General features: G+C 39.0%; 1 protein-coding gene across 2 annotated transcripts in view; it reads right to left on the bottom strand.

The window, feature by feature from the left end:
• Positions 1-26,643, bottom strand: part of CNTN2 (contactin 2) — a 907,647-nt gene that overhangs the window by 440,160 nt on the left and 440,844 nt on the right. For both annotated transcript variants that reach the window (XM_044076798.1, XM_044076799.1), the window contains one exon: positions 14,467-14,605. In XM_044076798.1, coding sequence (XP_043932733.1) covers positions 14,467-14,605 — 139 coding nt within the window. The remainder of the gene's footprint in view (positions 1-14,466; positions 14,606-26,643) is intronic.

Raw genomic sequence — 26,643 nt, 5'->3', positions numbered from 1 at the left:
AGCAACTTCAGTGACTACATCAGCTGATACCATTGAATCACTGGGGTCCAATGTAGAACTTTGACTGTCTGGCTACAATTTCTTGATCTTCAGCACTCGCTACTAAATAGTATTAAGCATCTGACTCCTCTTAGTATACTATAAATGCATAATGCTGCCTTGGGACACCTGCCCAAGCAAACACACTTTACACTGTACAGCTGCAGTTCAAAATTACAAAGAATGGCTTTCCACAATTTTAACTACTTCAGACTTGAGTCTACTGTATTCCAGTACTCTATACAGTTTTCAGTTTACATGCTACAGGAGTCAGTGTAAGTAGCAACCACAATTTTACACAATTATATGAAAATATATAGTTCATCTTATTACAGATTTCTTTATGTCTTAGTGGAAAGACAGTTACATACTTTACTATGTCCAATGCATTCCTTCTCTGAAAATGTACAGTTGCTTTAGGTAAGCTTTTGGCATGGCTATAGGCTAGCCCTGTAGGTAGGGAAAGATCTTTACTCTGTGTTGCCTGTGGTTTATCACAGCTGCAGACATTGGTGAACATATATTTGGCTGAAGTGAGACCAAAGATCTTTACTCTGTGTTGCCTGTGGTTTATCACAGCTGCAGACATTGGTGAACATATATTTGGCTGAAGTGAGACCAAAGAAAGTACCTTGAAGTCGTTAATGAGAAGCTGCTATTTGAAAGCACATATCTCCTGGTCCCATTAGTGATCTTGATTAGTTTACAATTATCCTGCAAGCTCAAAGACATATCCAGTCTTGAAAGGAAGGCTCAAACTGCACTATGACCATGTGACAGTGCTATTTTGGAAAGAACTAGTTTAGGCCTCTGAGGTCTAGAATGGGCTTTGAGGTTCTTGTAGTCTTTAAGAAAAAAACTTGGAGTAAAAGTTCTGATCTGGTAAAATGTCCTTTTATAAATGCAGTAGTATTTGTTAAAATGTTGCAGCCCTCTGATGGGGTGGTATACGTGGTAGACAGAATTGGGAAGGGGGTAGTGGCATTGTGTAATTCTGGACATATTGTATTAACACATCTGCATGAGATGTGTAGACCGGTAGATGGAAAGGTATGACCTCTGGCTGCCTCTAAAGTATGACTAGCAAGTTTCTGGGGATTTTTCTGTTGCCATTCAAGATGGTGGAATTCAGATCCTTGATGTTGCCACTTTCTTCAGACTGGCAACTGTTCTAGAAATAGCTGCAGCTCTTTTCAGATCCCCTGTTTTGTTGCTGTTTACATTTGAATAAGTTTTAGACTTCTGAGTGTCCTGGAGAACGGAGACACAGGAGGATGGGTTCTTCCTTTTTTTCTATAGTCCCCTGGATGGGTCTTGATTGACTAGGCAAAAAAGAAAAAACGCTGTGTTGTCAAAGGAGGCATACAGAAAGGTTACCTTGGCTGCTTGAGAGAAATTCATATGGTGCAGGCAGATATGGTGGTACTGGGTGTCAACCCCTCTTGCTACACCATCCACTGAATTATGACCTAGGCACAAAAAGAGTTTTTTGCAGCAGGTATGACTGACAGTTGGGACTGCAACTTGGTCTTCAGTTCCCTATATGGCACTTATTCCACTGACTTCAACTCAATAGCTAGCTCTCAATTAAACTGTACCAGGAAGAAATGTTTAATACCCTCTGAGTGAATGAGGAGCATGCACACATTTTTATATAATTTTCTAGTCTAGAATCTTTATCTGATGGGTGAACAGTAGGATTCTCTGAAGTAGTAGCCATTGAAGGGTTGCCATACTCAGAATCAAGTCCAGTTCAGGAGTCTCTGACCCACATATCAAACTTAAATGAGAGCTGGAGGGTTTTGCGTAGCTTCTTTGATACAGGCATCACAATATCAGGTTTTCCCATGCCGTCTGTATCCCCAGTTTGAGTCCGCTGGGGAACCATCTTTAATAGATGGTTAGATTGACCAGAAGGCTTCACGTTGGATCTATTGGCTACTTCATAGTTTCACCATCCTCTCCTCAGCTAATTGCCTTAGGAGTTCCAGGACTTCTCTAAGCTTTGAGTTATTTAGGTGGGATAGGAGAAGTGAACTCTCCATCTTGTTCAGGTCTAGGATAGAAGATTCTTGAGTGTTGTTCTGAGTGCATTCCATCTCATATTGAAGGGGTTTGTTCAAAATGAAGGAAGTTGACTATAACTGAAACCCTTTGAAAACATCCCAATGAAGTCTGCTGGACCAACTATACTGGACTGACAGGTGATGAAAAGGTGCTGCTGCCAGCAAATTCATAATGTGAATCAAGGTATTGCTTTGTGCAGGTACCAAGGAGTAGTGAAAGAGTAAAATGAACCATTAATTAAGACCTACTCTGACACCTCTTCCAAGGATAAGGAGATCAGAACTCCATTACTGCTGAGACCAAATGTGCCAGGCTTGACACTTGACTCTGAAGCCCTGACCCTAACTCCAGATACAAAGATCCCATTCAACACAGAGTTCACTGAGGTTCCTGTCTTCAAAAGCTTCAAAGCTGACCCAAGCAAGCCTGCACCAGAAACAAAAGATCTGGCAATGCTGCCAAAACATGATCCAGAACAACTGAGGTATACAAACTTATATTTGTGTAAGTAAATCTACCATAACAGTAGATGTTCAAATTATCATTGCTGCAGTAGCCTTCACCATACCAGTTATATCCTGCCAAGGACATAATAGCAGGCCAACTACCAAAACTTCAAGGTACCTTCCATGTTCCCAAACTATTGGGCAGTTTGAGCTGGGCTGACTAAAAGACAAGTTAGGGTAACAAGCCCTTCAGAGCTTTCCTGCCAACAGAGAGAGGGAGGCTGAGCTCTGAAAGGGCAATTCATGGAACAACAAAAAATAAATGTCCACATCCTTGCATAAAAGGAGGGGGGTGGAGGTAAAGAGTATACTTTAGCAGTGATCATTTTGAACATCTACTGTTATGATAAGTTTACTTGCACAACTGTACTGTGTTCATCAAAATGATCACTGCTGCAGCAGCTTTAGCTATATTGGTAAATTAACCTAGCTTACTGCATTTAGGAGGTGGAAGGAGAAGTGTCCAGGAGCCCATGGAAAATGGTCTTAACAAAGTTTGACCCGGAGCTAAATATGCAGAGAGGACCACCTAGCAGGTTCTAGAATACTTGTATAAGCCAACTCTTTACAAAAAGCCATAGATGAAGTCAAGGCCACGGTAGAGAAGGCCTTGACCCTGCCTGGAATAGTTTTGTTATGGTGAGTATAACAAAAGGTTATAGCCTTGGACAACCATTTAGATATAGGTTGTTTTGACACAGGTCGTCCCTTCTTACCTTCACAAGAAATGAACAATTGATCTGAAAATCTGAAAGATTTTGCTCTGGCAAGATAGTAGCTGAATTGTCTGTGGACATCCAAGGTTCATAGGTTCATAGACGGGTACTAGGCTATAGGCCCAAGGGCCTAAGTAAGCCTAGCCAACAAGGTTCCCTGGCTTACTCCACCCGAGAAAGTTAATTTCCTGTGCCCCTGTTGAGCAGAGCCACAGAAGTGATCCCTGGGGTGTATTTCCTATTTCCCATCCACTCATCAAGATTTTTCTTGAAGAGTGCTAATGAAGTGCTTTGCTTGACATAGATCAGTAGCTTGTTCCAGAGTATAGGAAGTCTCTGGGACAGGAATCTATTCCTCCAGGATGTCCTGTTTATTGTGGTGACAAGGTTTAGGTCCCTAGAGCATGTAGCTCGGAGGGATTAGGATTTCTTTAGGTATAGCATGTCCAACAGCTCTGGGTTTAACATGGCTTTATATGTTAGGCAGATATCTCCTTAGAGTAGGTGATATGCTACAGAGTAAAGCTGGAGTTGTTTGAGACAGTCAGTGTAGGGCATCTGTTTGAGGCCAGTAATCCTCTTTTGTGAGGTACTTATGTGGCCTTTCCAGCTGCTGCAGATGTCTGTGAGGTACATTCCAAAAAGGGCATTGTAGTCTATAATGGGTCTAATGAGTGCTGAGTAGAGGGGAACAATGACCTCTTTTTCCTGGATGAGAACCCTTTTCTGATGAGGTGTGCCACATAGAAGGATTTCCTGACTACTGTGGCAATGTGATTATCAAAGGAGAGAATACTGTCCACCTGGATCCCAAGGTTTCTTATCACACATTCGGCATTAAGTAGACTGCCATTTATGTGTACAGAGTTTTTACCAAAGGGGATGACAGTGCACTTTTTTGCATTGAGGTTGAGGCCATGTCTCTGACACCAGGCATCTGTCTCAGTGAGGCCCTTCTGTAGGTTGTCCACATCATTTGGGGACTCGACTATGGCTCCTAGTTTGCAGTCATCTGCGAACTTCATTAGACTTCATTAGCCAGTGGCCTTCTGTGTTAATCTGTACTTCAGAGAAGTAGATACCAAACAGGAGAGGTCCCAGGCCTGAACCCTGTGGTACTCCACTTGTCACTGGTTTGAAGTCAGATTTGGAGTCTGCAACTTTTACACTGTGAGTTCGGTCAGTGAGCCAGCTGGCAACCCATCTTGTGATGTAGGGATTTATACCTAGTTAGTGAGTTTAGCTATAATTCCAGAATGGGGGATGGTGTGAAAAGCCTTTGCGAGGTCAAGATAGGCTGTGTGAACCACCTTACCCTCGTTTAAGGCTTTGGTGACTGCCTCAAAGAAGTCAGTCAGGTTCAGAAGACATGATCTGCCTTTCAGAAACCTGAACTGGGTGGGGTCCAGAGTTTGGAGGTTACCAATGTCTGTTTATGAGTTCCATGATGATATGTTCCATGGACTTGCAGACCAGGCTCTTCAGGCTAATAGGGTGACAGTTCCCAGAATCAGTGGTGGCTCCCCCTTTATGGAGTGGGATAACTGTTGCTGTGCACCATTCAGTGGGCACAAGTCCTGACATGAGACTATGACTGAACATGGTGCTTAGGTTGGGAGCCAGTTCGTTCTGAAGTTCATGTAAAATGCAGACTGGGATGTTGTCCGGTCCCATGGATACTGTGTTTTTGGTTTTAGAGAGTGCAGCTTTTACCTGCATAGATGTGATTACAGGGACACCTGCACTCTTCCTGTATAGATATGGGCCGTTTAGAGGGTGAGAGAGGAGTACCAGGATGTTGGCAATATCATATGGTTTTGTAATTTTCGTGCCGTTGTAAAGTAACTCAGAGCAGATCTGGGTGTTGCCATTGAGATTCTTGACATAGCTATAAAATGCTTTGTGGTTGCCCTTAGAATCAGTGATGATTTTGTTTTCATAGCTAGCTTTGGAGGATCTTATAAGGGATCTCAGCTTCTTACTGAGGCTGACCAGGGAGCTCCTCCACTCATGGGATTTTACTTACTTTTGCAACAGTTACTTTCTGCTGTTGTAGAGTTTGTTTATGGCAGGGTACCACCAGACTGGCTTCCTTTTTTTGGAGGATAGCATCTTGGTTCTGTTTGGGATAGCACAATCCATGCACTCGTGTAAGTGCTTATAGAGAGCATCTGTGTAGGATTCAGTAGTCGTAACTGTATTGTCCATCTGCATGGGTGTCATGAAGTTTGCCACTTCTGTCTTAAGAAGCATGAAGTTGGCTTTGGAGAAATTTTTTCCATGGTTTCCTTAATGGAGGGTGGGGTGGGGCGGGATGCGGATATCTAGGGTGATTAGCTTATGGTCTGGAGGTGTGGATATCCTTAATGAATATGGACACATCTCCACCTTTGGTGTTCTTGTCCAGGTTAGATGGTTGAAATGTGTGGTATGAGTTATAGCCTGGTAATACAGGGGTACTCTCTAGAGCCTTGAACCAGGTCTCAGTCATTGCACAGATATCGATGTTCTCCATTCTAAGGAGTGCCTCGAGTGAGTGCATTTTGAGATTTAGACTTCTAGCATTGAGTAGCATTACCCTCAGTTTTTGCTTGCCTGTTCCTGTTACGGTGGTGACTTTGTCATTTGAACCTTGCCTAAAAAGGCATTATAGGTGTGGCAAGAATGGTGCTGGTTATGTCGGCACCAACTAGAAAACATTTTCCATTTGCTAATATATGATTTACTAGTTGCAAGTGTTCTTGCCTCCATTAGTACCTCAGTAAAAAGGTGCATAAAGGAAATTCAGACCATGTCATTCTTGCAGTCAACTGAAGTTGATTGGTTTCAGTGTGTGTCAAACACCCCTGTTCTTGTGTGAGTAGATCTGGTCTGGGAGGAAGCTTGTGGTAATTGTCTCTGAGGTTTGATAGCATTGATCTCATTCTGTCCTGTTCCTTTGATATCCATAAAAAGAGTCAAAATATGGTGTAAACACTTAAGATAAGAGCTGTTGCCAAATGCCTCCTGCTCTGTACATTTATCAGTTTTAAATTTGTTTTTTTTTTTCTTTTTTTTTTGGCAGCACAAATAGGAGCAAATCTGTGTGCATCAAAATGCTCTTCAAACATGGCATATGAGGAGCACCTGTCCGTTGGAAACATTTTTATATCCACAATTACACTTTTAAAACTTTGATTCCGTTCCTTCCACCAACAGTTAAATTCTGCCAGAACAGTTGAGCAAAGCCACAAGACTGCATCCAACTTCTAACTGCCCCACATTAGTCAAAAGAAACAAGCAGAATAAGTCATCAACAACATATTCCTTATAAACTTAATTCTTAAGTGCAGTCATGAAGACACCAAGCTGAGTTATTCAAAACACAGCAGAGGTCTGTGACTTGTGGCACAGAAGTGTGCTGAAAGGATATGTGGAAGGGAAGGAAAGTCTACTTTCAAATCTAGGACATTAAATGGAACAAAACTGGTATGAACTGAACTGTTTTTTTTTTTTAGAAGAAAAATGCTTCCGTGCAGAGTTTATATACTCTGACAAGCATTAAAAGGCAACTTGTTGATTATTTTGCATGCACTCATCAAAGCAACAGATATTTGGATAAAAGGAAATGGCTAAGTAAAGTACTGTTGGTATAGGGGAGAAGTTTGTGTGCATGAAAGTGTATTGAATACAAGTCCTGCAGTATCATAGTTTTTGTTACTACATGAACATGCACCTATTCACGTTAAATTAATACAAGCAGCAAACAAATAAATCCAAACCAGCCCAGAAGTTGAAAATGTTGAAACACAGGTGCCCAGTAGGAAGGTAGCTGAAATAAAGAAGCTGAACCATGACAAAGTAAAATCTTTTCTTCTTTCTTTTTTTTTATTTTATTTATTTATTTTTTTTAAATACAAAATGGTGAGCACTTTTGCAATGGTAACCATTGCTTCATCAGACAGTTCATTCAAACAGCAACAGCACTTTAATTCATTACTGAAACAACCAATCCTACCACTCAAAGTTAATTCAGCACTCAGCAATCAATTAATTACTATGGTTACATTTTGCCCTTAGTTAATTGCCGAAGTCAGAAAAACTCTGTTTAAAAACCACATGCAAGGCTTTGAGTCAGTATGACAGTATTCCTTGAGCTGCTTCTAGCATAGATATCACTAAAGAAGCATTTGTTGATGCATGTATTAAAGCATATGTATTTGCTAGGTGGACAACATGTGCATTTATTAGGCAGAATATATGTATTAAGTTGTTGAGTGTGTATTGGTTATATTTTTATATATATTTTTATGTTTATACCCACGCACACAGGTAGCTACAAAATGGGGAACATGAGTATATGTATTTATTTATTGACTTTTTATGTATTTTATTTATATTTATCCACGTTCTTGTCTTTACATTTTGTGCATGTGGTTTTTAAACAGAGTTTTTCTGACTTCAGCAATTAACTAAGGGCAAAACGTAACCATAGTAATTAATCGATTACTGAGTGCTGAATTAACTTTGAGTGGTAGGACTGGTTGTTTTAATAATGAATTAAAATATTTAAGTGCTGTTGCTCTTTGAATGAACTGTCTGATGAAGCAATGGTTACAATTGCGAAAGCGCTCACCATTTTGTATTAAAAAAAGAAGATTTAACTTTGTCGTGGTTTAGCTTCTTTATTTCAGCTACTTTGCTAATGGACACCTGTGTTTCAACGCGAAATTAATACTATTAAGCTATAGCTATATTAAGAGTATGGATTCAGAATCCTATCTACTATAATACTCTTTGGCTGTTTGCTCAATTTTATTTCCTTAGCACCTCTGAAAGGTTTTATATTCTGTGTAGGTTTAGTTCATTTGTTTACCAACACTAGGCTTCTGCAACTTGGATGTGATCATTTTAAATCATATTTGTGCAAAAAGAAGAACACTTTCAGGGTAAGGTATCACCTCCCAAAACAAAGCACAAATCCAAAATTAGAAGAGGTAGATACTCCACAACAAACGAAGCAAACCAGATAAATAAAAAAAACAAGTCCTTTATTCGAATAAGTAAGCGCTTTCACATTGCTTGGAACGCTTCATCAGACTTCAATGAACCATGAAAACATGTATCAACTTATATATAGGTAAAGCACCAATGAAAATCACATTATTGTGTCACATGCAAACTACAAAAATACATCATTTCCTTTTCATCAATTATTTAAAAATGTTATAAAATATATATATATATCCTAAAAATCTATTTCTAAACCTTATAATGATACATAATAGAAGTGAATTCATGTTAAAACATTCTAAAAACATATATTAGATTCAGAAACATATTATTGCCATTTAATGTTTCAAGGGTTTATCTATTAGAAATGGTCTCAATGAAAATTTATCATTGAGACCATGACCTTTGTTCACAGATAACTTTATTATCCACCTAGCTTCAGCTTTTTCTGTCTTATTACCAATATTGCCAAGCCTTTCTGTCTCTATCAACTGTCCTATTACTAAAAATCTAAAGGCATGTGTAGTGTCATTATATAGTGTGTGCTTGGCTAGGGCATTCCCTTCATTTTTTTCTATGAATAGTATATAAATGCTCTCTTATCCTTTCTCTTAAAGTCCTATTGGTCTTCCCTATATAGAAACAATGACATTTTATACAGGAGGCTAAATAAATCACATTTCTTGACTTACAATCAGCATATTCATTAAATTCATATTTAATACCAGTGTCTGGATGTGTAAAAACATTAGAATTCATTATATATGTACACTGGTTGCATGAGCGACATGCAAAAGTACCCTTTCTCTGAGAGGAAATCTTATTCCTAGACACTTTGAGAGGAAATCTTATTCCTAGACACTTTATCATAACAAAGCATACGTTTTAAAGACTTAGTATTCTTATAGCTGAAAGATGTTTTTTCACCAACTAAGTCTTTTATACCATCATCTAACTGCAAAATATTCCAATGTCTCTTAATAATGTTGACAATAGAAGTATTATTGTTAATAAAAGGAATTACTAACCTCCTCTTGTCATTATTCCTCACTATAGGTCTCTCATCTATATTGCCTTGCTTTCTAATAAAAGGACGTCCTAGATGTACACGTTCTAAAGTGTCTAATGAACGCATATCACTACTGCAATAGCCTCTATGTCTAAAATCGCTTTCTATAGTTTTTAATGCTTCAGAGAAAACTAAGTCATCACTGGTTATATTAGAGAAACGTTTCACCTGATTGCTCACAATGTTTTTATGTATATGGGGAGGATGCATGCTACTTCTGTGAAGAATAGCATTCTTCCTACATAACTTTCTAAATACTTCTGTTTCAAGAGTATTACCATTTTTCCTCAATGTCACATCTAAAAAATCAATAGTGTTTTGTGAATACATTTCAGTTAGTCTAAGAAATGTAGTAGTTCCATTAATATATAGAACAAAATATTTTAGAAGCTCTAATGTGCCTCCCCAAATCAAAAAAAGATCATCCACAAAACGTTTGTAATACTTTATAGAAGTAGAAAAAAACAGATGTTCTAAGACATATGTATTCTCCCAATATGCTAACACAAGGTTAGCATAGGAGTTGGCACAAGATGTGCCCATAGCTACTCCTTTGATTTGAAGGAAGTATTCATCATTAAAAGTAAAACATTGTGACAAAGCACCATTTCTAATAGCATTGTAAATTTAATAACCTGATTGTTATTCAGCCCTTTATTCAACAAATAAAGCCTTAAAAAATCTATCCCTACATCATTGGGTATGCAGGTAAAAAGAGAAGCAACATCCAACGTTACCATATAATCTGTAGTTTCTAAAATATTATTCTCATTGAAAGGTGCTAGTGTTTCCAAAAACTGTTTAGTGTCACGTAATATAGACCTGGTAGATTCCACAACTGGTCTCAAGTTTTTTTCTAAATAAATAGATATTGTCTCAGTTAACCAGCCTCTGACAGATACTATTGGTCTAAGTGGAGGATTATGTGTGGTCTTGTGTACCTTAGGTAAACCTCTAATTACTGGTATCACAGGTTTTTCTATAAGAAAATATTTATATAGTTCTTCATCAATAATCCCACACATCAACATGTCATATAAATCTGCATGTACTGTTTTTATTAATCTATCTAAATCTGACATGCTCAATCTCTTATAAGTAGTGGTATCTGAAAGCATTTCTAACATAGTATCATGGTAGTAGCTGGTATCTAAAAGCACTGTAGCTTCCCCCTTGTCTAATCACTATATTGGTATTGTTCTTCAGATCATGTAGGGCTAATTTCTCTTCTTTAGTAATATTATAAAAATCTAATTTAGTATTATTTGATTCAAAAAACTTCAACAAATCATCACTGCATGCTCTTTCAAAACTATCCAATAAAGGATGTATAACAGGCATATACATGGAAGGTTTCTTAAATGACAAAACATCAGTGTTAAAAGTATTGTTACCAAATTGTAAACCAAGTGCAATATTCCTGACAAAACATTTAATGTCCACTATTAAATCACTTACATCTGTCTCCTGGGAGGGAATGAAGGACAAATCTTTGTTCAAAATCTTTCTCTCATTATCCATGAGCATATGGCTGGATAGATTAACAATCAAGTCCTGGTTACTGTTTTCAGAGTTTTTTTCTGAAATTCTAACTGGCCTCCTGATATCTTCCTTTTCCTGGTGGTTTGTGGACTCCCAATTCCACCTCATATCCTGTCGAAGGGAGTGGAAATCGAAGAGAAGTATCATTATGTTCAACAGATGAAGCTTCACCTGCTGATACTGGAGTTTTTCTTCTCACTACTGGTGCTGGTACAACCGTTGTATTCAAAACTTCAGGATGCACAGAACTCGCGCTGGAGCGTTGTTCATTTACTGCTGCTTCTACCTGAGAAGAGGAAACAAGCGTGGAAGGAGTAGGAACAGATAGAGCATTACGCTCAGAAGAAGACGTTTCAGTGCTTGTACGTGTCACAGCGTATGTTGTCCTGGTGGATTCTCTCGGCCAGGAGAAAACATTCCCCCTCGAGAAATCCATACAATCTCTTTCTAATTTCTTCTTTTTTGCCAATAGTAGCTTGTTGTCTAGTGCTTGCATTGTAGTCGCTATATCAGAAAGAAAATCTTCTTTCTGAGTATTGGTAAGGGCTGCAGTCAATTTTTCTTCTAAAGCTATAGCTTCTTGTTGAAGTTCAAATTCAGTTGAAGTATACTGTTCGATAAGCAGTCTCATATAAGCATAGCTCGTGTCTAGGTTAAGTTGCTGCCACTTAGACAAAAGTTCAGGATAGGCAGAGCCAAAAGTAGGCATTTTTAACAAACGAAGACCTCTAGGGATAACTTTAAAATTAATACATGCCTCCATATGTCTTTTTTGCCACTGGGCATTCTTAATTCTGCTAAGGTTGTCCTCAAGCTTTCTCATTGTTTGCAAGACATCTACATGCCAATCAGTGTCTCTATGTGTAGAGGCTGCTTTGGCTAATTCAGCATAAGACAGTTTTAAAAGTGGATTGATACCTTCTGTGAAGATTTTTGTAAGACCCAAAGATCTGGATTCAAGTAGTACGTTGCTGGTTTCTTCTGTCATGTCCCTTCAGTGAACAAAATAGCAAAGTTCAAGCAAAAAGAAGAACACTTTCAGGGTAAGGTATCACCTCCCAAAACAAAGCACAAATCCAAAATTAGAAGAGGTAGATACTCCACAACAAACGAAGCAAACCAGATAAATAAAAGAAACAAGTCCTTTATTTGAATAAGTAAGTGCTTTCACGTTGCTTGGAACGCTTCATCAGACTTCAATGAACAATGAAAACATGAATCAACTTATATATAGGTAAAGCACCAATGAAAATCACATTATTGTGTCACATGCAAACTACAAAAATACATCATTTCCTTTTCATCAATTATTTAAAAATTTTATAAAATATATATATATATATCCTAAAAATCTATTTCTAAATCTTATAATGATACATAATAGAAGTGAATTCATGTTAAAACATTCTAAAAACATATATTAGTTTCAGAAACATATTATTGCCATTTAATGTTTCAAGGGTTTTCATTGAGACCATTTCTAATAGATAAATAATAGATCCTTCAAATAATTAAATAATTGATGAAAAGGAAATTATGTATTTTTGTAGTTTGCATGTGACACAATAATGTGATTTTCATTGGTGCTTTACCTATATATAAGTTGATTCATGTTTTCATGGTTTATTGAAGTCTGATGAAGTGTTCCAAGCAACGTGAAAGCACTTACCTATTCGAATAAAGGACTTGTTTCTTTTATTTATCTGGTTTGCTTCGTTTGTTGTGGAGTACCTACCTCTTTAAATCATATTTGGTCAAGCCTACAAAACTGGTCAAGACACTGGCAAATATGAATTTTTGTATGGGACAAAGATCCTAAATTTCCAGTAAAGAAGTCGCTGCATCACTTAACTACTAATGTAGCTAACTACAAGATCCATGAACCTTGTAAGTGTGAGATATACCTGCAGTGGAATGCTCATTTTCACATGGACTTCACTGAAGTTTTGGTGAGTCAGTTTTCTGACTTCTGTCTATTTATCAATTTTGCAACCAAATATAGATTTTAATTCCACTTTTCATACTCATTCCAGTATTTTTCATTGGACTTCATGGTACCAGTCTGCCCCCCCCCCCCCATTGCCCCATGTCCTCTCTGGTTCAACAGCTATCCTCCTACCCCCACCTCCAGACTATTCCATTATTTGCTGAGACATGTTGTAGATCCTAAGGGCATCCTGGAGGCTCATCAGTCTGTGCTTCAGTCTGGGTGGTAGGAGGAGTGGGTGTGTGGGCGTTATATGCTCTACTTTCCATTTCTCCTTCCCCACACTTGTTGACTATGTCCAAGGTCAAGTCCCCTCTATGGACCACGCCTCCCCCAAGAAAGCATCATCAAGTGCCCTCCATCTCTGCCACTCAGTCATTACACTTACACTGGGATAGCTAGTACCCTTATTTAAAGTATACCTTCTTATGTATTGTATTGCATTAATTATACATATTTAGAAGTCAGGATGGCACAGTGGCGCAGTGGATATCTTTGCACCTCACAATAAAAGGTTCCTCTGTTTGATTCTTATTAGGGTGCCTTCTGTGTGGAGTCTGCATGTCTTCCCTGTGTCCACCTGAGTTTCCTCCAAGTGTTCTGGTTTCCTCCCACATTCCAAAGATATGCAGTAGGTAGACTGGACACTCTAAATTGGCCATAGGGGTGTGTATGGCTCATGCGCGCGCGTGTATGTGTGTGTGCAGTGTGGATAAATTACCGTGGCAGCACCTGCCACCTGGTTGTGTAAGCCTTGGCTCTAGATGATTGTCACTGTTGAAGTGACACCTCGACACTATGTGCAAAAATGGAAAAAAGGGGTTGTGGATTAATGGACAGAATTAGAAGTCACATAATCACAACTGGATGAATTAAATTATTTATCTATCTTTTATCAAAAAACAGGAAAAATGGATGTGGCAAAGTCTTCCATCATATCCATACAGGGAATGTGGAGGCCTTTTGCAGATTTGTCTGTTTACTAATATAAAATTTCAGGGTAGGTAATCATTTGAAATGACAAGATATGGAGACTGAATGGCTGAAAGAATGGACTTGTTTATACTAAGTCTGAGATGCCATTTCTCAGAATAGTCCCTTTTCTGTGAGGTACGGCAATCTGAGTTGGTACATATAAGTTAGGGAGTGTGAGGGTGCAGAAAACAAAGATTAAAGGAGAACAGTGATTTTTGAAATTCACTCTTCTCCTATATTTTTGGTCTTTTTTTTGGCTCGTCGGCACTCTGGATTTCGAGTGCTAACATTTCAGTAGTGAGCCTCAGGGCAGCAACTATGGACGGTGTAATAATGTAAAATGTTTAGTGATGGCTTCTGTGCCTTTTTCCAAAAAAGTCTCTTATGGCAAATCATTATTTAGCAACTTGTTTTGAGTTGTAATATGTTCCTTTTGTACCATGGTATGAATTAACACCGGTCTTCATCCAAGCAATGAAATTTCTAGCATCCGATATTAACCTAATCTTGTATGTTACTACAAAGTGATTTGAGATAAAGGCATGTTGTTACAGAACACGACATAGCGTTTACCTGTAAGTAGCAGGAGGGCTTGCTCTTGCCTGGCATTGAAGACTCACTTGTTCTTCTGACTCTTCAGGGAACAGTGTATTATCTGGTTGCTCTTCAAAAACTGGACCAAATGTTGCATAGTTCTGCATTATACCACAAACTGGAGAAGAGAGAAACACAATTTTAGGGATATGACACAAAAGCTTTTAATATGCAAACTGCAAAAACAGACAGATTTGTGAAATAATTCTTTTACAAATGTTGCATAATGTGCATCAGCAGAGTGCACAGCAGTTACTGGGGGTGGGGATGAAGTAGAGAGGCAATGGATGATGCCATGTCACAGTACTGTGGGACCTGCCTTATAATTTTATTTTTATTTTTATTTATTTAACATTTGTTGACCGGGAAAGTCCGACTAGGTTCCACAGATCCTGTTTTCAGCAGAGGCCCGGGGAGAACTGCTCCAGGTATTTATAAAATACATTTATAAATGCATAATCGTTTTGGAAACTGCAAAACCTCTTGATTTTGTTTTGCTTTAAATTAAACCATTTGTAGTTAACATTAAGACATGAAGCAGTCTGAAAACTTTTTCTTTGTTTTTGATACTGTTGACTTGCAGGTTACTGATGTTAACACTATGAATCTGCATCTTTGTAAGTAATGTGCTTAAATTAATTTAGCCTGATGGCATAGAAGCAGTAAGTCCATCTCTACAGCTGGTGAGTCGAATGGACTATGGCTGCTGGTAGTGCTGGCTGGGAGGGATATGATTAAGTGGCCAAAGGGCTGTTCTTCTACTCTGGGGTGGGGGGCTTAGATTACTGTGTGGACTATGGTGGAGACCTTAAAGGTTATGCTATTAAAAACAAATGAGGAGGGCAGCAGTGACATCCTAATATTGATTATGTGCCTCTTCCATTGTTGGGGTTGTGACCAGCATCTGCATTCATAATGGCTCCCCTGTTTTGTGACCTTTCCAAGGCCCAAAATATAAGACATTTACGTGGGTCCACTTCCTAAGGACTTGGGGGGGTGCCTGGCAAGGAGCAACCATTGAATCTGGGCTTGAGTGGAAGTGGAAACTGTATATGGCACAGTGTTTCGAAGGGTAGGTGGATACTCGGGAGAAAAAGTATCACTTACGTATGATAGTTAACATAATTTCTGAAATGAGGACTTTTTCAGGAGACTGTACTTAATGGTGTTTCCCGGCCTTGTGATCTTGGATTGCTCCTGCTCTCCTATGATTATGTAATTGCATTTTTATCTGCTGATGTTTGAGACCATACAATACATTCTTGTTTATGAATGTTTCTAGTTTTTTTTCTAAGAAATGAAGATCATTTTTTTTTTCTTTGTCAACCAGTGAGTGGTCATCTGACTATTTTCAGTCATGACAAGGGTTTGCAAGGTCAGCGATTGTAGTAAATATTGACAGTTAAGTGTAGCTAGTTGACTTGGCATGTCTTGGGGGGGTGGGAAGAAACTGGAGTACCTAGAGAAAGTCTGCGCAGATTCAGAGAAGTACAGTGACCATAGATAAGGAATGAATCCCTGTCCCTGGAGCTGTGAAGCAGCAATCTTAACCACAGAACTACCTTGCTACCCAGCATTCTGTGCACTGTAATAAATTTGCATAATGCAACCTAAAGTTTGCATAGTCATTTAATTCCACAATACAATATAATTAGCCACATTCCTTTTCCTTTTCCTTTGAAACACTTTTCTGTGAACCCATCAAGGCAACCCCGGCAAGTTAGAGTTTCCACAGTCTCTGCATACTTTGCTGCATGTTCATTTAACAAGAAACATTTGAGAACAGTGGCTTGGAAAGTTTTTGAGGGAGGGCACTACATTTTGAAGCATAAGCCAACAATATTCTTAGGATTGTATTGTGGGTATGCTTAAAAGGATAACACCAGTGCCTAAAAACTGGTCAAGCAATTGCATTCCATTTCTGTCAGTCTTATCTGCAGTAAAACTTATTTTTCTTTAAACTAGCATGGTTTGCAGAGCAGTAAGGCATCTTTTCAAAGCAAGTTAAATTCGCCCTTGGTATTTTCCAGGCTTGTATTCATGGGTAATGGTAGAAGCCAATACATTAGTCAGCAGTAGCCAATATAAATACAGTCTGATATATATAACACTTCCAGAAAACATGAGAACACCTATCATCTTAAAAATCAAGGCCTTCAATTTAAAACACTGGTGTTTTGTCCAGTTTCCAAGTATCTCCTTTGTAAACTTGGAGAAAACTGCCATTCCCTTTTAAATTGTAGGTGCAGTTTTTTTATACCCTATCCAGTGTACTTTTTCCCAACTTGTGTGTGTAATAATGGAAATGCCAGTCCCTTTTTCTAGTTATTCCAAATAAAGACACTGGTAAACACCCAGTCTGTATATGACACCTAAATTTAAAAGTTATTCTTTTTGTAACAGATGCTCCTTTAACTTGGCCTCTTATACTATATCCTCCTGGACAGTTGTTGTGTCTTTTGGCTTTTCCCGGTTAGGGGTCGCCACAGCGGAACTCCGGTCCGCTAATGATTGGCAGTAGATTTTTACATGCCGAGTTGCCAGCTCTGACGCACAACCTTCAATGAAGGTACGTCCATTCACGCATGTCTCCACACAGAAGACGCTCTAGCTGAGAATCGAACAGGACAACGTCATACTGTGAGGCGACAACGCTACCGCAGCACTAACATGCTATAATATTCTAATCTCTTGCAAGTTTGGGGTAGTAGGACAAATCATTGCACCAATACTCCTACTAAATAAAACTACTCAAAATGTAATAGTATGTCCATGGTTTATTCACTGCAATGAAGTCAATATTTTACTGTCTTCTTGTCTGAATCATACCACAGTCAACCATAATTCCACCATACAAAAGTCACTTCCCTAAGCAGCAGCTATAATTTTCCTCACAGTAGTCACTTGACCTGAGGTAGGCACTTAAATGCATTTCCATTAATTTACCCCCATTTCCATTAATTTACCCAGCATAAGTTTTCTTTGTGGTTTTCACTCATAGCCATAATTTGGTCATTTTAGTGCCTATCATTTTGCTTTGTTAATCAGCTGGCATGATGATCAGAAGTGACTACTTAAGTGAACTGAGCTGACAGTTTATTTACTTGACTCATGTTCAGCACATTGTTCTGATGCAGGACCACATTTTATGAATGACAGGATTTACAGTGGATGTTTGTCATATTGATCACTGTTGCATTAGCCTAAGCTATATGGGTTATATCTTGCAAGGATATAACATCTAGCCAGCTTCCAGATCTTCAAGGCACCTTCCAAATACCCAAACCATTGTTAATTTGAGTTGAACTGACTAAAAAGGCAGGTTTAGGTGCCAAGCCCTTTAGAGCTTTTCTACCACTGAAGAGTACATTCCTCTGAGTCTTTTAAGGATTGACGGTCAGCTTTTGCTGTTCCTTTGCTGGGCAGATAAGTTTTCTTCAGGGGAATAAAACATTTTTTTAAATTGTCTGGTAACACTTTTAAATCTAGGCATTTTTGTTGTACTTTTAAAGGAGTGCTCTTTTCTTCCCTTTAAGTTTAAAAGTTGTTTAGAGTATTTAAAACCCATTTTTTTCTGTGGAGAAATTGTGTTTGGTTTACTTTTTGGGGCTGGCAAAGTGTTTCAAAGGGCTTTTTATTGTGTTTTTCTGTGAAAAAAGTGCAACTTAGATGTTATAGTTTTATTGGATTTTGCTGCTGGTCTTTCCCAGGAAAAAGAGAACATTTTCAACCTGACCGTGGAACAAACTCAGTCCCACAGTCAATCCTTCTTCCAGCCACAGAAAAAATTAAGTTAAGCAAACAGCCTTTGCCACCATAGCAAGATAGCAATTTGCCACAGCCACAGCCACAGGTGGGTCTGCTGTGGCCATTAGATATACTTCAAACCACTATTCTAATACACCAGATCCCTACAGCCACTATGGACTGGGGATTAGCCACTTCCTCTGCCGGTGTTGGGGTCTCCTCAGTGGGAAAGGTAGAGCTAATCTTGCACATCCTGGAAGAGGGAACATGGAAGACTTCCCTGTTTTGTCAGAATATTGTGCCCATGACTGGAGAAAATGCTGCTGCCAGTAATAAAGATGTTGGTCCTATTTTTCCTGTCAAAAAGAAACACAAAATTAAACATGTATCTATTCCTCTTCAAGCTTCGTTTGATAGGAGCAACTTACTGAGTCTGGCTCAGGGTTTAATTCAGACTATTGGTCCTTATAAAATTTCTGGCAAAAGAAAGAGGAATACCTCTCTTCCTGAAGAGATTCAAGATTCTGAATCTGGGCGGGAGAATGGACGGCTGCAAGGTTTTCTCCTCAGATTTCTGACTCGGAATTGGAGGAGTGCTCACTTTCTGATTCTCCTTGTGGGGGGCTTTCCCTTTCTGAAACTATATTTCCAGAATAACCCATTGATTTCAGTGGGAGAGCATTGAGGTTTCTCGGTCGCTCAGAAAATACTGTTAGAGAAGGAATTTCCAGAATCTTCACCTTTTCCCCCAGTTTTTTCAGCTTTGGAGGATGTGTGTCACTGCCTACAATTTTCCTGATAGTCAGCCATCTGCCCCTAAAAAGCTAGACAGGATGTGTAAAGCTCCTAAATCTTTTAACTTTTTATACAGTTTTCCCAAACTTGGCCTAGCAGATATTGCTGTAGCTAATCATACTGCTGCTAACTATTTAGTTAATTCCAATCCTACTCTTTCTGATAAGGATGGGAAGATTTACTGATAAGTATGGGAAAAATACTTCTGTAACTTTGGTTTTCAGAATTTTGAATTGTCAGGCTCATATGTTAAGGTTTGTTTTGACTAATTGTGAAAGCATGAGAAATGTTTTGTCTGTAAATTCTTCTTGCGAATAAAAGTCTACTTTAAATAATTTAGTTTCTTCTATTATACAAGTCACTATTCATTGTTTACAGTGTGTGTGTGTGTGTGTGTGTGTGTGTGTGTGTGTGTGTGTGTGTGTGTGTGTGTGTGTGTGTGATTCAGCTGATACTACTTCAAGGCTTTGGGCACTGGTACTGTGCTGAGAAGGGGTGCTTGGTTCCATTCTCAGACTCTCCCAGATGGTAAAAAATGAGATTTTAAATTCTCATTTGGACAGAGATTTAGTTTTTGACCCCTCCACTGCAGAGGTGATCATATAGTGTGATGAGAAGGATAAGGTGATATAGGATGTCTCTTTTCAGCCCCCCTTTTCCAAAATTTCTAAGGAATTCTCTAAACCTGCATTCAGCTTTGGCACCCCCTCTCCCGAAATAAATAGTTCCAGCAAAATACAGGTGAACAGGCATTACAGAAGAAATAGCAAAATGGAGGGGCCAGAAAGAGTTCAGGAAACCCCCCCAAAAAAAGGACAAGCCAAAAAGTCAAAAATAACTATTTATTGAACCTTGTCTGTCACCCCCACTCTCACCTTGGCAGTATTTTTATTTCCCCTTCCAGAAAGTCTGACTCTCAACTTTTCTGTTTATCAGCAGTTTCAGGCAAATGGGTTCTGAAGATCATCAAGGTTTCAGATGGCAGTAGCAGTGGGATGAAATTCCTCCTTTAAAGGGGTAATCCCTCATCCACCAGACTAGACTGTCTTATTTCCACCTGTTCTTCATCTGATGCTGTCCCAGTGTGTGATCGAATAATTTCCTCTTTCTCAGGTGGGAAAAGGTATTTATTCTAGAATGCCTTTAGTGTTAAAGAAAAAAAATGCTTGGAGACCAGTTCTGTATCTTTCTTTCCTAAACCTGTTTGTGAAGTTGCCCAAGTTCAAAATAGTGTCACTTAGCCTTGTACCTTTTCTTCCTCATTCATGTTTCTTTGTAACTCTAGATTTTAAGGTTGCTTATAATCACACCCCTATTCACCCAGACGTCATGCTTTTAAGGTTGTGTGTGTCTGGATCATATTATCAGTTCTGTCTTGTCCTTCAGACTATCCATTTCATGAGTGTTCACACAGTGTCTAGTTCCAGTTATAGCTCATTGCAAGTTATATGGTATCCTATTTTCTATACTTAGATGACTTGATTATGTTTGCAGAGTCTCTTTCAAAGTGTGAGGAATCTCTCACTTGGGTGATAAATCTCTTATACAAGCTGGGATTCCAAGAGAACCTTCAGGTGTCTTTTTTAACTCCTTCACACAGGATTGTTTTCATGGTTTGTCAGCTAAACACCTCAGTTCAAAGAGCTTTTCTTTCACAGGAAAAATAGATCTATATCTAGATCTTTTTCTAAGGTTTTCCACTCTGACTTTGGAAAGTGTGAGGGAATACCTCAGGATTTTGGGTCTCATGGTATCTGATTATGGCAAGACTCCACAGGAGAAATATACAGTGAAATCTGAAGTCTCTTTGGTCCCAGTACCAGTATCATTTGTCCTTTCAAAACCTAGTGTTGGGGTTTGTCAGAAGGGAAATCATTTGCCAGAGATGGCAAATATCCTTAAATCCAGGTCTCCTCTTCTCCCTCCCTCTTCCAAAGCAGTCAAGTCACCATAGACACTTCAGAATTTGCTTGGGGAGCAGTTTCAGGAAGGATAAAAGTGCAAGATGTGTGAGACACCAAGGAATCACCTTTGGTCTCTAAGACTTGTTCAAGTTGTTAGAGACAATACCACAGTCATGTGGTACATCAAGCAAGGTGGAACCAGGCCATATCCCCCTTCGCAGACTATCCAGCTTGGGATATAGCTACACAGCACAATCTCACTCTACAGGCATCCTAGATTCTGTCACAGCAAATGTGCAGATAAGCAAAGCAGGACCAGGGCAGACCCTCATGAGTGGTAACTAGATCAGGGGGTCGTCCAAGAATTGATCCATCTGTGGAGTGATTCTCAACTAGACCTATGTGCCTCCTATCTGAACAATTGGCTGGTAAGATTCTGCTCCAGAACTCCATGCAAGAAGGCTTAGAAGACTGATACTTTTTCTTCTTTTGACAAGAATGTTCCTGTATGCTTTTCCACTGATATCCAGTATACTGCTGAAGATTTAGAAGGAATCCTCCAAGATCATTGTGGTGACTCCCTTCTGGCCCCAGCAACAGTAGTTCTCCCTTCTTTTGGAAATGGCCATGGGCAATTACCACAAGCTTCCTCACAGACTGGATCTACTCACACAAGATCAGCAGTGTTTGATACACCCTAACCCCAATCAACTTCAATACCTGGATGATAGCATCTTAATTCCCTTTAGGTATCTGTTTTCTGAGGGCATGCAGCTGGTACTAATGGAGGCAATAAAGCCTGCTACTAGAAAATCCTGTATTAACAAATGAAAAGGTTTTCTTGTCAATGACAACACCATAACCAACACCCAGTCAGGGCTACTGTTTCTCTGGTTTTAAAATATTTGTGAGAGTTGCTATCCTATGGCCTTCCTTACTCAACTGTGAAGCATTTATCAGCCATTTTGGCATGTCTGCCCATGGCTCCTCTTCCTTTCGGTGCATTCTTGTGTCAAAATGTTTTTTAAGGGGTTTTGCACAAGAGGCCTCCAAGAAAACCAGTGACCCCTGCTTGGGATCCTAATTTTGTGTCAGAAAAGCTAATACTTGTTCATTTGAACCAAGTAATTTGGCTGACTTGAGGTTCTTAACAAGGAAAACTGTTTTACTGATTGCTCTGACCCCTTCGAGAAGGGTATCTGAGCTGCAAGTTCTTGGGGTGAGTCAACCCTATCTCATTTTACACAGTGACAGTTTTTTTAACTAATCCTTGCTCTATGCCTAAAATGGTATCAGAGTTTACTTTAAGCCAAACTATACATCTCCCTGTTTTCGTTCCTGAACCTAAAAATGAGGGAGAAAGGATGCTACATATGTTGGATGTCCACAGACATCTCTGGTACTATACTGACAGAAGTAAATCTTTGGATTAGTTCATTTCTTGTGAATATAAGAAGGGACAACCTTTGTCAAAACAGACTATTTCCAAATGGTTGTCTCAGGCTTTTTGTTATACTCATCACAGCAAAATTATTCCAGGCTGGATGAAGTCTTGCTCTATCAGGGCCTTGGCATTATCTATGGCTTTTTTGGAAAGGGTTGGATTCTAGAAGTATTACAGAAGCAGCATCTGGGTACTGTATACAAATCTTTGCAAAGCATTACAAGCTTGATTCCTTCTCTAGGCTTTGCTAAGACCATTCTCCTTCCTCCTCCCCAAATGTAGTAAGCTAAGGTAATCTACCAATATAGATAAGGTTACTGCAGCATAATCAATATGATGAACATAGCACAGTTGTTTTTAACATAACTGTAGATGTTAGAATGATCACTGATGTAGTAACCGCTCCCCCTTCCTCATCTTGTTTTTTGATGTGGTGTTTGTTCCAGGGAGTGAATAATAATTTCTTTGGTGTTCCTAGTATTGTCCTTTTAAGAATCTGCCTTCCTCTCTCTCTGTCTGTTGGCATGAAAGTTGTAAAAGGCTTGGTGCCCAAACCTGTATTTTTAGTTAGCTCAGCTTGAGCTGACTGATGGTTTGGGCATGTGGAAGGTTCCCTGAAGCATTGGAAGCTATCTGGCTGGCTGTTACATATTTGATAGGATATAACCCATATAGCTGTGGCTGCTGCAGTAGTGATCATTCAGAAATCTACTATTATGGTAAGTTTACTTATGCAAGAGTACTTCCCATTTGATGTCTTGTCATATGGTCTTTGACCATGGCAGATATATGGCTTACTCAGGTGGTAATTTCACAGTATACTTCATAATTTGGTCAGTTGTAGATCTCTGTGTGGACTCTGTTGCCGTGGTTTGTGCCACCAGTGCAGTACATGGATCTGCAGAGTGGTCAGGTGTGGTTCAGTTCCTCATATCATGTTGTTTAGGTGTTGTAGAGGTAACCACGTTATTTGTGCCATGCTTTCCTTATGCAGTACCATTACCTTTTATTACCTGGTTTCTGTAAACAGTACATGTTGCCACAGATATATAGTTGTGGTCTTTCTCTTTTAGTGGGTATAATTTTATAAAGGATACCTATCTGTTTTTGGCAGTTTTGTCTTCCGTGAACAAGAAGCCACGTCCCCTGATACTGCATCCTGAAATGATTCTCCTTACAGGCACTCTTAGTCCACCTTCAGCTATGTTTTGCATTCATGTTAGATGAAACATTGTTAGAGGAGATAGCTGTCAACATCAGACCACCTACTGTACATTTCTTGTGTACTAATACCACTGAATTTGATCTTGCAATGCTATGCGATAAAGCAAGTGTACAGTTTGTCATTTGCACAAGTGACGTCTGCTTAATTATTGTTTAAAAGGACCTAAGGAATATATACCATATTTTAATACTACTATTCTACTCTCTGGCTGTATGTGTACATTCAAAGAAAATTAATATTTATTCCTGCTCATATGGTACCCTTATTAGAGCAGTTACAGGCTTGATACATATGAAAGTTTTTCTTCTGCAGGCCAAGATTCAAGAGCACAAATGTTTAGGGAGCGTGTCATACTGTAAAATCTGGGTTCTGAAGCATATGCCATCCTGTACTCTGTTTCTTATGTACTACAACATAGAAGAAAATCTTGTGAGTGTTAAAGAATGCATATAATCAGGCCTCATACTCTGATTAAATTTCAGTACTGAATTCAGTAAAAATGCATTTTTAGTGGTATAATCCTCCTACCCCAGTAGTTCAAAATTTGGTAACATATGCATCAGACTATGCATAGACAGCCTGCTTCAAAAAACATCGAGAGAGTGCTCATCAATTTGTATAAACATAATAGATGAGGAACTGCCTGGTCCTGGAGACGGTTCATGATGATTTATACCCAGGTCCTCTCCTGATCAGTATAGTACCACAGTGATGTGGTACATCAACAAAGAAGGTGGCATGAGAGCATAGCTTTGCAGGGAAGCAACGTTTAATAATAATAATAATAATAATAATAATAATAATAATAATAATAATAATGAATGCTTGATCAGATGACCCATATTCAATGTCATATGCCTTTATGAACTGAAAATTGTACTACTAGGTTCTTTATAGGTTCTTAAGCTGCACATGATGGCCATCATCTAGTAATCTTGAGTAGTGATGGGTGTGTGCAGTGATGATAGCAAATATTCAGGCAAGGTAGATTCTAAATCCAGTATATGAAAGTAAGATCAACTTATTTTTGAGCATCACCTCCATATATTTTTCCCAGAAGAAGCATGTTGCCTGACAGATGTTTGCTGAGTAATAACTTGTCACAGGTGACAAGCTTCTCATATTCCCAATCTAAGAGTTACTTCATGAGGGGGTGAAATAGGTTTTCCACTGAGTTACCAAGACCTGTGAATATCCTAGAACAAATCAGTAATAAAATGATTACCAACAAGTAAGTAAACTGCATACTGTAAAAGCAATGATACTTTGAGCTAGTGCAAAATGTAAATTACCTTACAGTAGTGTCATATGATTTTGATACTGCATGTTCAAAAAAATTCTGAAATGAATGCAAAGTCATACCTAGGTCAATTCTGATCAATATGTATGCCCTCCCCCATGCCACCTACTAATAATATACAATTCCAGGATCATGCTACACTGGGGAAAGGGCAGATCTTCTGATTCCCAATCTACTGCAGTCTCAGTCAGAAACACTGCCAGTGCATTAAATCAGCTGATCTTCAGTTGTGCCAGCCTTTCCCTAGGTTCAATAAATAGCCATTTGAAAGCTTGTCTGCTGCCCATAATATCATATAGACCATACATACATACACACACACACACACACACACACACACACACACACACACACACACACACACACACACACACACACACACACACAAACACACACATTAACTCCTTGCTACATTTACAAATATGCATTCACTAAAAACAATTCATTCATTTAAGGAGGTGTACTGCTATGACTTCTTAAATGAATGGCATTAACTTACCTGAGGTATTGATCACATCCCTAATAGCTTTTGCCTGAGGAAACCAACCTTTTATCCCACCCTAGCAACAGTACTTAATGTATGAAAAAATGTGCATGTTGTAATGACCCATCACTGGACCAGTAATCAAGGAGCCTCAATCCTCACCACTGGCAACAGTAGGGGACATACAGTAGGAGGATAACAGGTACACACACAATATTTCCAGATGCAGCTCTCTGCATCAAGTGCAATTACCCTTAAGAGCACACAGAGACCACAGTCAGTCCAGGGCTGGTTTCTCCCTCTTTCTCCAGATCCCCAATAATACTCCCCACTGGCACAGCTATAGTGTTGAGATCTCAGCTGAGTGGCCAAGCCAAGACTTCCAGCACCCTCTCTGTCCAACCAGTGCTCCATGTCCCTGCCCAAGTAGCTGACACATGCACTCTTTGAGGTTAGATTTCCACACACACACACACACACACACACACACACACACACACACACACACACATATACACACACACACACACACATGCATGCACACACACACACACACACACACACACACACACACACACACACACACACACACACACACACACACACACACCTGGGAAAGGCTGGCATAGGTTTACTAGCTATGCCCCCTTTAGCCCAGACTATAAGGTAGTTATCACTGCCACCAGCCAACTCCTTGTTAGCTACTTTAAGGCCCTTAACAAATGGTGTCCAATCTTACTGTGTAATATTAATATTAATACAAATGGTAGTTTGACCAAGAGCAGGGCTATTAGGAGTGGCTCACACAGTGTCACCAAATAAATATGCAAGTACCCTCGAAACTTAACTATCTCTATACAGATAAACCACGATGAAACCTTTACATTTAAATACATTTAATAATAAATAATAAAAGAACAAGGAAATATTCAGTATATATTCACAGTGACATCAGAGTTCAAAATCACAGGAAATATTTAAAGCAACATTGCAGGACAGTCTCAAATAAATAAATAAAAACATCTAAACTAAGCTTTGCTATATTCCTGACTATATCCAAGAGAATTGTACTGTTCCCTAGATACTTACTTCATCAGCACGAGGCAGATGTGGTGAATGGTTCTGGTCCGGTCCAAGACAATATGCAGAATGCACTGTCTCTCTCTCAGAGAGTTCTCAAATTAATATCTCAAATATTACTGCTGTGATAGCTTGCAGAATGACATCATTTCTTGTCATCTGACTCTAACCCAGGTG

The sequence above is a fragment of the Protopterus annectens genome, chromosome 7.part0 (assembly GCF_019279795.1).
Source record: "Protopterus annectens isolate FY-2018-M chromosome 7.part0, PAN1.0, whole genome shotgun sequence".
NCBI classification, from domain to species: Eukaryota; Metazoa; Chordata; order Ceratodontiformes; family Protopteridae; genus Protopterus; species Protopterus annectens.
The sequence above is the reverse complement of the archived record's forward strand: the minus strand, read 5'-3'. Positions and strand labels throughout refer to the sequence as shown.